Source organism: Thermobia domestica, chromosome 2, assembly GCF_964235325.1.
Source record: "Thermobia domestica chromosome 2, izTheDome1.hap1.1, whole genome shotgun sequence".
Classification (NCBI taxonomy): Eukaryota; Metazoa; Arthropoda; class Insecta; order Zygentoma; family Lepismatidae; genus Thermobia; species Thermobia domestica.
In genome coordinates this window covers 276609676-276626026 of record NC_137455.1, presented here as the reverse complement: position 1 = coordinate 276626026, position 16351 = coordinate 276609676, and the positions used below count along the sequence as shown (strand labels likewise).

At 32.8% G+C, this 16351-nt stretch overlaps 1 protein-coding gene across 3 annotated transcripts in view; it reads right to left on the bottom strand.

The window, feature by feature from the left end:
- Positions 1–16351, bottom strand: part of LOC145678508 (uncharacterized) — a 382498-nt gene that overhangs the window by 71293 nt on the left and 294854 nt on the right. For all 3 annotated transcript variants that reach the window (XM_081748733.1, XM_081748730.1, XM_081748732.1), the window contains exons 7-9: positions 13347–13400; positions 9542–9637; positions 564–691 (exon numbers count right to left, since the gene is read on the bottom strand). In XM_081748733.1, coding sequence (XP_081604859.1) covers positions 564–691; positions 9542–9637; positions 13347–13400 — 278 coding nt within the window. The remainder of the gene's footprint in view (positions 1–563; positions 692–9541; positions 9638–13346; positions 13401–16351) is intronic.

Genomic DNA, 16351 nt, shown 5'->3' with positions numbered 1-16351 from the left:
CGGCCAAGCAAACGATTTGTTTATTAAATTTTGTCTGGTCAGCACATCTGTTCCTTTCGTCTCATCTGAATTCAATAACTACTTCAATTAATTTACGAAGCTAGGTCAGCAATGAAACCTCTGTGTCTTTCCTAAAATCAAGCACAAAATCATCTGCACCACAGACTTAACCGGAAGACTTAACTTCGATTAACCGGAAGTTTAAAGTGTAAGCCAGAGAAGAAAGGCTAAACAACTTTTCATCGAATATAAATCTATTATTCAAGATAGTAACGTTGAGATCAGAAGCTCCTGATTAGTGAAAAAATTTAAACCAAATTAAGATCGTCTTTATCATTTTAATACTGCAATAAATAAGGTTATGACCATAAAGAATGTTGAGAAAATTGTTAAATATTAAATGTATGGAAAATAGATTGTAACTTTCATGTAAGCGTCATGACTTTTGAGTACGATTGGACAAACCATTAATAAAATTGAAAACAAAAATGACAACATTGTGTTATTAAAATTTATGGAATACATGTTTAGTTTTCTTTCTTGTGTGTATTTTCAAACCATACCTCTCTATCGTTGCTCGGAAGTTTCATTAACATGTGGTCAGACAAAGTGCTAGGTGCCAAGGTGATAGGCCGTGAAGCTGTAGAAAGAACTCGCAAAATTTCTTCTCCTGGCAATGTAGTTTTATCTCCTGTGAAGACAAAGAAAATAACGATAAATTAAGAGGATGGATTTATTACTATAGACGATAAATAACTTATAAATAAAATAGCGCAAAAGAAATACTAAATGAAAGTATAGAAATATTCAATATACATTCCACTAAAAATGTGTGAAATTGTAAAGTCAGGTAATTAAGGCATGATTTTCAGAACTCTAAAGTTTATCAATGAAAATTCTGAGAAACTAAAATTTATGTGCATATCTCTAAAATTTTAATATACCTATATCTATCTATATATATATATATATATATATATATATACCAGTATATATGTAATAGTGAATATGTGAAGAATGTGGAAGAGTGTAATAGTCAATAATCTGTGGACAATGTGGTATAGCAAATAGTCTGTGAAAAGTGTGAGAGTACTGTCAATAGTCTGTGATGGGGCATGAGGATGGCCGGCTTTGGCATGAGTCAAGAGTTCGTGTGAGCAAGAATGAAGTTAGAGTATGCAAGTGGGCTTGTCAGAAGTACTGTGAAGAATATTATTTAGTAGCATGGGGATAAAAATTAGTAAAGTACATTTGAAGTTTGTGTGCATGTACCTGTATCCGTAAATAAAGAGTAGCTTAGTTTGGAAGTAGTTTTTTTTTTTTTTTTTTTTTTTTATCTGTGTTGCAATATATATTGTTTTATCTTGTAGTGAATTGACGTAATACATAATCATAGTCTGACTTTATATCAAAGAAATATGATTAGTGAATTAATGTTAAATACTCACTATCTCGTTCTAAAAAAAGTTAAATATTCTTTTATAGTGCTTATGGGAATTCAATACAGATTATGTTAACCCAACTGAAGGAAATAAACTAAAAGTAATTATAATTTGGTTTACGATATTCTTCAATACTTTCACATTGTGCGAAACCAATATTTAATCACACTGAAATGCATTTCAATTAATGTAAAGCATATTTCAATTAATGCTAGGTTATAATGGGTGATAATTTTACTCTTTCATATTCTCCCCGAATTTTTATATAAATCTATTAGAATTATTTTTGTGTTCTCCTTAGTTCTGTATTAATCTTTTAGTTTTATTTTCGAGTGACGAAAGGAGAGAAGAAAGTATGCTGATATTTCATAAATAAATATTTCATGAACAACCTTACAGTATGGCATAGCTCATTTGTCCTGAAAAAAATCTACAAGATGTACTTTATTCTTGTATGTGTTCTTTTCCCACAAACAACTCAGGCGAGTTTGTTCATATGATGTAAATACATGTTTCATTAATAACTGTAACAAATGGCATAAAACATTTACCATGGAAAAATCTACAAAGCAATAGTTTACTTTTAGGGGTGAGTTTTCTCTGAGTGTATTTTTCTGAAAACATCTTATAATTTTGGTCGTACTTCACAAGAAAATATTTCATTAATAACTACAGCTCAACATGATTGAGATATAAGAATTGGAGCTAGAAAGTATAGTACGGTAGCCCGTACCTTTTATTTTTCTTTTTACTTCATTAACAATCAAGATCATGAAATTTAATTAATGTATTATTCCTACCAAATAGATTCCAATGTAAACTGTCATCATTGTCTACAGTTTGGAGAAGAAAATAAAGAAATGCGGGTGAGAAGAATATATCTATATCTATATCTATTTATCTATATCTATCTATCTATCTATCTATCTATCTATCTATCTATCTATAGGATGAGTTCAAAGTCGCTGTGAACTATCAACAAGGTTCTTTTGTACTTGAATTAGCACTACTGTATTTCTTAGCGTAGGTGGGAGTTGTTACCATGCTTTTGTACATGTTTTGTTTGAGAGTTGTTTACTGAGTGAACTTGTGCCGAATAATACAAGTGTTAAGGTTAATCGCAAATTAACAAAGGAACAACGTATTTTCGTCCTACATGCTTCATGGAAACATAACAAAAACATAAATGTGGAGACAGCAGACTTCAGAAGAAGATTGCCAGGCTTGAAACCACGGTCACATCAAGCCATAAGAAATCTGAACCAAAAATTCGAGACTACAGGTTCTGTGTATGGTCTACTGCGAAGCGGACGGCTACGAAGTATACGAAATGAAGGAAACACTGAACTTGTTGTTCAGAGTTGTGTATCTAGCCCGAAGAAATCTACCAAAATATGTGCACGTGATAACATAACATGTACCTCTTTAAGGAACATGGGACAGAATTTGAAGATGAAACCTTGCTGGCTAAAGCTTCTGCACACGTTGCACGAATGTGATGCAGATCACCGTGTTGAGTTCTGTTAGTGGTTTCTTACTCGGAACAAAGCTGAGAGAGACTTCTGGCAACGAATCTTGTAATCAGATGAAGCCTCATTCAAGATGAACGGTCGCAAAAAGAGACACAATTGTTTTTATTGGAGTGACACCAATCCATACGAAATTGTGACAGAAAAGTTAAACGTTCCTGGTGTCACTGTTTGGGGTGGTATTTTGAGTGGTGGTGTCATAGGACCATTATTTTCTAAAGGAACTGTTACCAGTGACACAAACCTTCGGATGTTGCAGAAAGTTGCCATTTCAGAACTTAAAAATAAGCTTTGTTACGAAAACATTCAGTTCACGTATCAACATGATGGAGCATTGCCACACTTTGGTGTTGTTGTGAGGGATTTCTTGGATCAACATTTCGCTGAATAATTGGTCGTTGTGGTACGACAAATTAGCCATCTCGTTTCTGTGACCTCACACCATGCCACTTCTCCATGTGGGATATTGTAAAAGATGAGATGTTTTCTAGGCAACTACAGAATTTGTACCGTGAAATAGCTAACCAAACAATTATTCTAGGATTGCATGACGATTGTATCGTATACTGCTGAACAAGCATACCTTGTATATTGAACATAGCAGTGGCGAATCGTGCTGTAAAAAACTGGGGTAGACAGACACACACACACACACACACCACAAACACACACACACACACACATATATATATATATATATATATATATATATATATATATATATATATATATATATATTGTAGGGTATTTGCTTTTTACTTCTATTTTTAGAGTTCTGATATTTCATACCGTATAAAGGATGTTGATATACAGTAATCACTTTTCCAAGTAAGATGACTTCTGATAATTCATAAATATAGTATTAATGTTTGAGTTTTCAATATTCTTTGCAATAAATGTTTACTCTGTTCCTTTAAGTATAAAATTTTATAGTTAATGAAATTTGGTGTATAGTATTTCTTTTTCCTAAATATAGATTTCTGTATGGTACCACGTTTGCTAGAAATGGGACATTAGTTCCCCATACCCTCTTTAGGGATAGTCATTTCTAAATACCTTAGAAATGAGCTGTAAAATAAAAAAAAAAAAACGACAGAAGTAAAACACCTTACAACACCTAACCTAATACCAAATAGGGCCTACCTTACCTAACACCTTACAGTTTTGTAAATGATCTCCATACCCTGTTGTTCATTTCGGCGAAAATATTAATAGCTTTTTCTTTGGATTCAGATATCCTACAAAGCTTCCACACCAAGTTCGTTATTGTAAATGTCCGTAATTAAGGAAGTGTTCATTATTTGTCATGCTGCTCGTTAAGTAAGTTTTCACTCTTTTCAGGGCACTCAATGAATGTTTTAAAAAAACTGAAGCTGATGGAATGCTCAATACCATATTTAGCAGCTTTGTTGTCTCCCTGATATACTCTTTGAAGTTCATTACTGAGAATATATTTCAAGTATTCGGGAAGAGAAATGTGTTGGTTACTATCGGAACATAAGTTGATAAGTCCATTCTTAAGCTGATCAGAGCAAAAAGTGTTAGAAAAGGTGGATATGAAGTCATTCAGTTTGCCGTATAGGATTTGTTGTTATATACTAACTTGTTATAATTTATTAGTTTTACAATGACCAGATTTTTGTATTTTTCAAATCTTTCATCTGCACAATGATTGAGCGAAGAATCTAATATAAATAAAAGTGAGTTTGTTTGTGTGTTTGTCTGTCTTTGTGTATGTATGCGTCCTGGGGATCAGACGAGTGGACTGAGTTACCAAAATTTGGTCACGGGTACCTTGGTCTAGGCTCCAGACCAAGACGAAGCGTTTTTTTTAAACTTCGAATTAGGTGGTCTCAGGAGAGGGGGGGGGCGTTTACCGGGACATGTAAAAGTACTTGTCACTCTCGCGAAAAATAAAAATGATAGACTTGGCAATACCTCTCAACTTTTCGTTAGGGGGTCTCGTTTTATTCTGATGTTGGAGACACATAGGAACAATATATATATATATATATATATATATATATATAGAGAGAGAGAGAGAGAGAGAGTATATACTAATGTTCTTCAAGGGTACGTTTTAACAATTTAACATTTAATAGAGGGACCTCGAAAGATGGTTTAAAATAAAAACAAATAAGAAGAAATAGCGGTCTGCTTTTGTCACTTACAAATCCAGCTTAAAATATACAAGATAGGCAACCTTCTAAACGTAGACAAAACAGCAAATGTCTTTTCGCAGGTACTACTACACAGCGCTAGTTTTTGGACTTTAACTTCTCACGTGGCCTTTCTCCTACGCTTCTATAGGTTGATGCAAGTTAAATGGATGCAGCAGAGAAATAATGTTCAAGGTTACACGAGACACTTTGCTTTCTGTCTTTCATATGGAAGCATTAAAAAAAAAGCTCAGAATAAATTATAGGAAATTTTAAGTTTAGAATCTTTAAATTACAAAATTTTAAGTTAGTAATTTAAGCTTAATGGCTTAATACATATAAAATTCTAAAGGGTAGACGCTGTCTTCCCTGTCTCCCTTCAAGCTTTGCCACTGGAACATAGTGGGAGATAGTTTGAACAGTATTTGTAAGTATAATAAAGATTGTCAAGTCACCTAGCTTCTTTTATTTCTTCACATATTGGAGAAACCGACTTTGTGCCCGCCCTGCATATATATTATATATATAGATGGATATTTAGATCAGCAAACAAGTTAACAAGTCTTTAAGAAAGAAAAATTTGTATTTCTTTCATTTCATGTTATGATCTGTATTATGTACAATGTAAGTTAATTGTTTGTTAATACACCCTGTTTCAAAAAGAATATACGTATTACGAAGAATTATTTTGTCCAAACTGTCGATCGCTGCGCCTCGGATCGGCTATTGGAGAAACGAATACAGTCTAGTTTATATTAATAGCTACTAGATGGCAGTTGTCTTCTATTTTGCTTGGTAACCGTCATATGTTTAAAATGGCTACTCCGCAGCAGAAATCATTTTGTGTTCTCGAGTTCGCGAAGTGCAATTCCGTGATTACAGTGCAAAGACGTTTCAGGTTTAGGTAACAAATTGATCCTCCGGATGGATGGAACATTCGCAGATGGTATCGACAGTTTGTAGATACAGGATGTGTATGTAAAGGAAAGAGTCCTCGCCACCCTCGTGTTCCCGAAGAAAATTTGCACGAATTCAAACTGCTTTCCAACGTATTCCTTCAAAATCAACTCGTCGTGGCAGTCGGGAGTTACATGTGCCGACAACAACAATTTGGCGTGTTTTGAGACGTCGGTTGGTTATGGAGCCGTACAAGTTACCGCTGTTACAAGCTCTGCGTCCTGATGACAAACGCAAACATGTGGCATTTTGTAACGAGATTCTGGATGCTATTGACAATGATAATACTTTTGCACAACGCATCGTGTTCAGTAATGAAGCGACTTTCCGTGTTAGTGGTCAGGTAAACAAACAAAATGTTCGAATGTTTGGGGCCTATAGAACCCACACGCAGTCATTGAACATGTACGAGATTCGCCCAAATGTGTTTTGTGCGATATCCCGATCATCTGTTTACGGCCCATTCTTCTTTAATGGAAACACGGTTAACAGTCAGCAGTATCTCGCTATGTTACAAAACTGGTTGTTTTCGAAGCTGCACAAAGACAACTTCATTTTTTCAACAAGACGGGGCACCCCCTCACTGGAGTCGCCAAGTGCATGAATATCTGAATGAAACTCTACCGAACCGTTGGACTGGTCGTCAAGGAGCCGGTGACTTAGCAGCCTCCACTGTCACCGGATTTGGCACCCTGTGACTTCTTCCTGTGGGGTTTCGTTAAAGACAACGTTTATGTACCACAACTCCCACAGAACCTGGAACAGTTGAAGAACCGGATCAGTACTGCCATAACATCAGTGACGCAGGACATGCTTGCCTGAGTATGGGAGGAATTTGAGTATCGATGTGATATTGTTCGTGTCGCTGATGGAGGACATATTGAACATCTGTAATTTGAATTTTGAACTGTAATATGAACTTGAGAGGTTCATAAATATATGTGTAAAATTTCATATTGGTATGTCTTAAAGTTTAATAAATATATGCATTTGAAATACGTGTATTCCTTTTGAAACAGGGTGTATTATAAATTTCATGATCATTTCTGAGTGTCGGAGCGCCGGTACAAGAACGAAAACTTTGTCGTTACTAAGGTTTCTTTAAAATCAAGGCCAAATGCTGTCATTCTACATTTCCAATATTTTTATTTTCATTTATTTATTTTTTATTCTATGTACTTCTTTTCTCCCTTAGCTGTGTCCTAGATGTTGCCACGGTGGCTCAGTGGTAGAGCTTTCACCTCAGGTGCCTAGGATTCCCGGTTCGATCCCAGGTCGTGCCAGATGAACTTTGTGGTGGACAAACATCGTGTGCGTGGGTTTTCTCGGAGTCCTTGCACTTCATTCACTCCACCATTGCATTTATTGCTCATCATTACCGCCTCCTTTAGCCTAGCCGACATAAACGTGGGACGTAAAACTAAAAGATTTCATTTCATTTCATGCTTCCTAGATATTTCAATTCCATGAAGTTATAAACCCTATTTACATGCGTTATGGTCAGTGACTTTAGAGTATTACTGTTTGATGAACTTGTGATGCTTACTGATATAGTAAAATACTTCACGATTAAACTACTTGTACTATTACGATTGCCACGATAATCCGTAATAGCACGCATAACATATTTAGCGTAATGAAGACGACTTGTGTTGTTTTGAAATTTATGGCCACACATATGTGAAAGTTTCGAAACGAGTTCTGCATGAAACGAGTGAATTTCAGTGATATGATTTAAACATCTACGTTTGTAAAGTATTCAACATATTTAATGAATGAGAGATACAATATAAATATTTAACAATCACAAGAATAATATAATTGATACATATTTCCACAGTACCAAACAATAGGTATACACTTAATTACCTAGTAACGGATTTTCAAAAAAGAACATTTCATCAATTTTACCGTACACAACCTAGAAATGAAAATGTAATGATATATTTTTCATTTTATTCGAGTTATAAAATTGTGAAGAGAGAGAAAAAACTCATTTCATTAGTTATGTAATGCAGTGGAATGATGTTCAGTGAGGAAGAGGCCAGAAAAGTCTCAACCATTTGTCTTAAAATTAACAACATCATTTGTCTTACAAGGATGTCTTTGTCTCTTTAAATATTCTGCATTCTCTTTGTAAATTGTTTATCATAACAGGCATTGCACTTAAATAAGAAGCTTATTTTTAAGTAGCTTCTACAAATCTACTTAGTTCCTTCAAAAAGAAAATGCTAAGAAAAACAAAAGAATGTTGACTTTCTGAACAGTAATAGGTATAAAATATCAAATAAAATTATTGGTGTATTTAATACTATATTATAGTTAACTTTTAATTTATTTTCATACTTATTTATTTATTTATTTATTTATTTTTGGGCCAATTTAAATACTGCCTAAGGATAATGAAAATATTTTTGTTCAAATCTTCCTAACTTTTGGATATATATATATATATATATATATATAATTATCTGACATAAATTAGCTTCTTCGTTTGGGAAAATTTATAATAAACTCTATCAAATTATAAGAAACCTAAGTATAAGGTATCAATAAGACTTAAGTTCCATATATATTTGTTACTATAAGTGACATTTGCTTACTTTCTAATCATGTTTACATCTCTATTCGAGAGATGCAACACTAATTTATAAAAATAATACAAAATAGTTCAAAAATTTATAATTGTGTAAAAAATATAACTTTATTATTATTAATAATATTATAAGTTTACGTTACATTTACAGCGTTTAAGCTAACTAGCTCTTTAGCTTCACCACTTGTTTAATGTGGCTGTATATACACATCAAGCTATCTAAACTTAGTTACATGTTATTACTGATCCACAAGCTGTCTAGCTGAATTAAGGTGGATGTTTCCTCTAGAAAAAGAGTGGACAACTTAGACTGGCTTCATTGTATCTAATTGTTTAATAGCTAGATACAAATTCGGATACACATTTAAACTAAATAAGACATTATAAGTTTATATAAGTAAGTGTATAAGATATATATATATATCTTATACACTTACTGTTTTCATGGAAATACAATGTTGATGTATATACGGCATTAATTTTTCTGTTCCATAGATGAGTTTTACCTTTCTTTCTACGAGAAATCTAACCTTAAGCCTCACTCTCAAATATGGAATTAATTTTCGTAGTGTTTTGACCCTTTTGTTGGTATTATTTTTCGATATCGCTCTGGCTACTCATTCCTACATCGCGTCATTCAAGATAGCGGACTACATATAGTTGATTTGTCTGTTTTCTACACACTTAAAAAAATTTAAAATACTTACTCTTGCAGATATTTATACTTATAAAAATTACAGAAGTAGTCTATTGAAAGAAACAAACAAAGAAAGAAATAACATTACACGAAACAACGGAATTATGTAAGTGTAAGTTAAGTATAAAATGTAATAGGTATTACATATTAAAAGTAATTACCTGCAACAATAACTTCAACCCCGTTGCTCATAACTTTCGTTGCAAGATTATATCTAGCAGCATTTTCCCGATCAATAGAGGAGTACTCGTTGCGACCTGGAAATAACAAGAAAAATGTATTAAACGTATTTTTGTGAGTGTGTACCGATATTTGCAAGTTTCAAAAGTAGTTACAATATATTCATTCAATGAGGAAAAAAACTATTCATTATCTGTTTGTTTGATATCTGTTATAGTATGTTTAAAGTTCTTTCGGAACTCATACAGGATATTGACAGGAGAATGTGACCATCTATCAAAAGAGAGTATGTCATATCTAATAGACAGTGCAATTTCTCTTGGCAGGACAGCCTAGATTCCCCTCGAAATTGAAGCATATAAATCCAAATTGTGTATAATAGGATGTTGTATCATTCTTCTTGAAACCCCATCCAGTTCCTTTAGAAAAGACGGTGAAAAGAACGAAACATCACACTGTTTTTCGATACAGAGCACAATGGTTCAATTAAATTTAAATGTGATGATTTTGGAACCCAGGAGAGGTGTGTTAGGTCCTGTTGATACTAATAAAACCATGCTTGGATATCTTAGATATGTGATTTAGGTCTATACAATCTATGTAGATTTCATTAACTGAAGGAAACAATATATGCACCTTTGGATAGACATGGCCCTTCATAATAGACGTTTAGACATTGTAAATGATTATTCCATGAACGGTAACAATAGTACTTGCAGAATACCAGGATATGACTGCTCACATCATAACAAAGCCGTCTCGATGTCTAAGAGTTGGAAGCAAGAGGTCTAGACTGTACCGTCACACATGTGACGGCAATCTCGCAATGTACACACGTCCTGCAGGGGAATAAAGTAGAGATGGATTCATCTGACCGTTTAACTTGCTTCCATTGCTGTGGTTTATGTGGTCATTGCACCACTATAGTCTATTTTTGACATTCACCAGTTTCACCGAGAACCTTGGTGATAATAGTGTTGTTATGAATATTCATTGACTTATTTTACGTTTTGGTGTGGCAGGAGAACAGTGGACTTCTCGCATCACTGCTTTTGTGGAAGTTTTTAGGACACTTTCCTGACAGTCATCCTAATTCGGGTGACAATTTGTTTTAACAGCCCCTCCTGTTCTTAACAAAATGTTTCGCTTCTCGCTTACCATTGTTTCGTAGTCGAGGATTTCCCATTCATACTGTATACTCGAATGATATTTGATACAATAACTAGAGATACCCCAGGACACTTGCAACTATTATCACATAAAGAGCAAACTAGGCGGGCACCAAAAACTTGCCCCTTTTGAAAGTCTGTAGGTCACACACACTCACGGATGGCTGACAACAGGTAACGATTGAGCAAGATCTACACCAAAACTTAAATAAAATAAATAAAAATCGACCCTTATATATGGAAGCGTAAGAAAACTACCGGTACAAGTGAAAACATTCATAGTCTTAAGTGTAAAAATACTTTGAATTGTAATAGAATAGTTACACTGCGCTATGGTTTGAAAACAGACTCGATTATTACTTTGAAACAACGAAAGGAGAGAAAAAAATATAGTAATCGTGAAAAAAATCGAATTCGAGATTTCAACACATTTACACGTTTAATGGCTCATAGATACCGAAAACGTTATTTTCTCTACACCTTTTAGTCTGTTCGTCTTCATGTACACACGCTTAGAGGCCATACTGTTCAACATATCTGAACCAAATTTTAAACTTAAAGTTTTTTATGTGATTCTCCAGGAGGAGGATTCGAATTTTCTTCCTACCCCTACAAATATGGGTATTTACTGTGTGGTGAAAATATAAAAAATGGTATTTTCTCAAAAATAGCTATAACGATTTTGTTTGTATTTCGTAAATTAATATTTCAGTAAAAACCTCATACTGTGATGTAAGACATTTATCTGAGGAAAATCCATGAGGAGTATTTTATTCTTGGGGGTGAGTTTTTTCTGAGATTTTGCCAAAAACGATTTATCCCATTATGTTTATATTTCATTAATAATCTGAAAATGTGGATTTCATTTCTTCTGAAAACATCTACGAGGAGTAGTTTTTTTATTTTTTTAACAATTTTCTCAAAAACAACTCAGAAGTTTTATTCATATTTTTTTAAATAATACATATTTCATTAGCAATCTGACAATATGGCATAACTCATTTGTACTGACAAAAATCTACGGGATGTACTTTATTTTTGTGTGTGTTCTCTTCTTGACGATTTTCTCAAAAACGACTCAGACGATTTGCTTTGTATTTTATAAATAAATATTTCATTAATAACCGTAACAAATTTCATAAGTCTTTTTTTTAATGGTAAAACCTACAAAGAATTTGGGAGTGAGTTCTTGTTTGACTATTTTTCGAAAATTTTGTCCGTACTTCACAGGAAAATGTTCCATTAATAACTGCAATACATCATGATTGAATTTAAGGAATTGTAGCGAGAAAGTTTAGTACGATGGCTCGTACCTTTTATCTTTTTGAAATTAGCAAAATGATTCGATACCCTAATAGTTAAATACCAGTTCGTGAAATTGCCTGGACATGACGCACACGCCATTAAACTTGTGTTAAGGGACAGAAATGAATGGGGAAGTATACTTAATAAATATGAATTGGTTTAAATATAGCAATAGAAGTGAGAAAGAATATTGAGAAATATCTTACAGAATACAAAAATTACTTTGCGAACAATTTGAAAAGAATAGGTATGCAGATTTACTGTTTGAGCGAGATTTATGTACTAGATACCTCCAAAAGAAATATTCTACAGAATTACAAAAAATAATAATTGAGATACATTAAAAAAATAACAACTAACGTTTCATAACGTTTAAAATACAGTAAATTTTCTTGATATAAAAAAAACTAAAACTCTATATAAATCCAATAGTATTATTGAAAGGTCATTGAAGAAGTTTTTCTTTTTTTTTATTTTATAATTAAATATTTGCGCTTAAATTTGAACATAGGGCAGCTAGACAAGAACTGCACCCCGAACATAGATGTATAACTGGGATGTAAGATGCATGTCAATGATTTGGACATTGACAACTTTGATTTCAAGCAATATAGCAGGACGGAGATAACAATATAGCAGTCAGAAGTGTTTTAGTATAATTATTGTACTACATTTTAAGGAGTTCTTTTATTTTTTATAACTGTAACTAAGAATATTTAGTTGTCCTTTATGTATATTCGTAATATATCAGAAGGTGATTTCCAAAAAAGCTTAAATGTACTCTATAAAAATATGGACAAAGTGAGAGTGATATCCATTTTATTATTTATTTATTTATTTAAGTTTTTATCTTTTTTTTAAAATTCTTGATTGAACATAACTACTATCCGTGCAAATTATTCTAGATACAATTTACTATGAAATCGCATTAAGACTTAATATTGTGGAAAGTGTCCACGAAAATCTCTCATCATTACTTACTGCTAAAGAAGGAATTAGAAACATTCAGTTCATGTGTAAGTTGATCATTCACAATGAACTTTCACAAATGTTCAACAAATTGAATGATGTAAGGTACAGAAGATGAATATAATCTTATGGATCTTGCAACAATTGTTATCTTTTAATTTTCCTTTGGGTTAACTATTAACAACTTTTATCCATTTAATTAATAACTATTATAATAGAACAAGTATCAAAAATTAAATTTAAAGAAAACCATAACAGTTAAGTATAAAGAAATTAAAGAATATAATGCAGAATATAATGCAGTTTCACTATTTAAACTAAATCATAGTAAGTCCGTGCTTACCTGGTTGTTTGCTGCCATCCCTCACACCGAGAGTAGCAAATGCAACGGATGAAGCTGGAAAACGTTAATAGCGTAATTAAATTCTTGTTACATATAATATTCAAAATTCGCTTAAACAAAAATATACGTGAAAATATTTTATTTCGAAATTGAAATTTAAAAATTTTTCAGTTGTGAAAATGCATTTTAGAAAAGTCAGTCAAATAACGAATTATTAATATTATCCTGTTATTTCAATGTGGAACATAATATACTTGACATGAAACAAGATTGAGCTCCTCCGTGGCTAAGCGGTTAGCGTACGCGCCTTTGGCGTGGGAAACCCGGGTTCGGTTCCCGGCGGGAGCTCATGTGGTTCGGATTCCACGTTAATCAGTAAGTCTACGTCTCATATAGCCTCGCTGCTGAACGGGACGTTAAACTCAAAATCAACTCAGCTCAATGAAACAAGATTAAAAAAAAGAATATTTGTGCAGTAACTATGAAGTTAATTTATTATTGATAACTAATTCTCTTCCTGAATTAGGTGGCAAGAAATGTCAAATCGCTCTATACCTGTAAAAAATAGACAATAAAACTTTGAGATTTCTTTACATTGATAGTTCAGAGATTTCTTGTAGCATCTCAGAATCACATTCTTTGTGCCTAGAATGTATCTCTGTTGATGTTGTTGCTGATGTTGATGTATGGCTTTTTCATTAAAGCTTCTGATGTTGTATATGCATTGTAGATAATATTACAGTATTGCTCAAAAGTTTTCGAACACCCCGGATTTTTGTAAGCATCTACTGTGGTCCTATTATTTTGGCACGAGAGCTTTTCCACCCTGCAGAGAGGCACTTCTGCCTATAGCATCAAATTTGAGACAATTGAATCGAGGTGTGAGAGTTACTGCAGATTATATGTCAAGTTAACTATTAAAATTGAAAAAAAAAGGCAATTTGATATAGATATTACATAGTACAGGTATAAACAAAAGTATGGAAGGTGAGGCATGATATTAGTTTTATTTGGAAAGTGTAGACATAGAGGGTCAATGTAGTGAGAAAAATTTGAAAGAGAAAGTAGTTTTCCAAATTTTGCAGTTCTTTATAGCTTGTTGATATGCTAACTTTTAAAAAGCCAAAAATACCATACTTTGAAAAGTGCTTACGATAGTTTTGTATGCTCCTATGTTGCTCTTTGAAATAGTAACGACGAGCATTACATATACGCTTCCACTGAGCGACAATTGAGCAGAGAAGGATGTATATTTACCGTCGTAAACAATTTTCAAAGAATGGCGTTTTTAGCTTTTTTAAAGCCATCATATCTATAAGATATAGATAATTGCAAAATTGGAGAAAATACTTTCTGTATCAAATTTTTGTCACTGTATTGACCTTCTATCTCTACACTTTCTAACTAAAACTAATATCTTGCCTCACCTTCCACATTTTTGTTTATACAATGCAATATATATACATACATACATATATATATGTATGTATATATACAGAATTATAAATTGACATTTTAATATATTTTAAGAATTATAAATTGACATATCATCTGCAGTACCTCTCAGAACTAAATTCAACTCGCGTCAAATTCTATGTTTTAAGCAGCAGTACATCTGATGTAAGGTGGTAAAGTTCTCGTGCCAAAATAATAGAATAATAATAATAGATAGCATTTGTAAATGCTTACAGAAGTCCAGGGTGTTCGAAAACTTTTGAGCAGTAGTGCATATCAGTTCTCCTTTCTTTTATTTTCTTTTCTCTTCTTTTTAATATCAGGTTGTCAAAAAGTATTCCAATTGCTTTACAATGTAATGTACGTAAAGGTGTACAGATGAGCAAAGAGAGCGCGATAAGAAAAATATGTAGTCAATTGTATTGCCTGAATGTGTGTTGGTTGTTAAGCTTTGCTATCAACAGAATTATATTGACGCAGCATTTACAGAACTTCGGCGGTTGAAAACTTTCACGAGTGGACCAACAACCATAACAAATTCCAGGAAAATATCTTTAAAATTAGAAAATACAGGTTCTCGAAAACATAAACCAATCATTCATCAAGAAGTTGAATAATTTGGAACTGCTGTAGTAAAATAAAAGATGTATAACGTACAAGAATCCATCAGTGGTCACGAAACATCCTGAGGAATGAATATGCCATATTTAAGTATGTTGATAATTAGCTAAATTGTGAAAACACTTTTTTTCTTTACAGCTTCATAAGCTTTCCCTTACTCAACAATTCCTTCTGTTCCAACAAAAACTTTTATGTTAATTAAAATTTACAGAATGGCATGACTTTTCTGCATTACTTATTATCTGCAGTTTTATTATTTATTATTATTTTAAGAAATTCGTCCAAGATCTTATGTCTTGTTCCATTAACTTTCGAAAGTTTCGAGGTATTTGTTTCAATTTCGTTGTTTCACAGCTTCAAACGCATGGACATCTTGACTTCTCTATTTTACAGTAGCATGTAGCACCATATTACATTGAGCACCATATTGTATTAATTAACAATACAGTGAATGTTGTGATACTACTTCTTGACAACCAAACTAGTTGTGCATTTTCTACATTTTAGTCGCCTTGCTCACCCGATCTGTACCTATATAATATATGTTTGTTAGGACAACTAAAACATCTGTTGTACCTAATTACATTAATGACTTAGGAACTATAAAAGATAGGATGATACGTTGTATCTGGCTAATCTACACAGAACTGTTGCGTTCATAGTAGTCAATGTCATTCATGGAATGCAGGTCTTATCAACATATACAAGAAGAACATGTTAAACAATAGTTATGTATTAAATTTTGCAGCAAAATAGAAATACATTACACTTTACTGTATCTTTTGCTGAACATTATGCATTCCTTACTACGAATCTGCATGATTGCAATCCTGAAGTACCCCATGTAACGATACACTGTATTAATGCTTTGTTCAAAATATTAAACCTCCATGATTCAAGATATATCTTATTCAATTAGAGGGGATTGT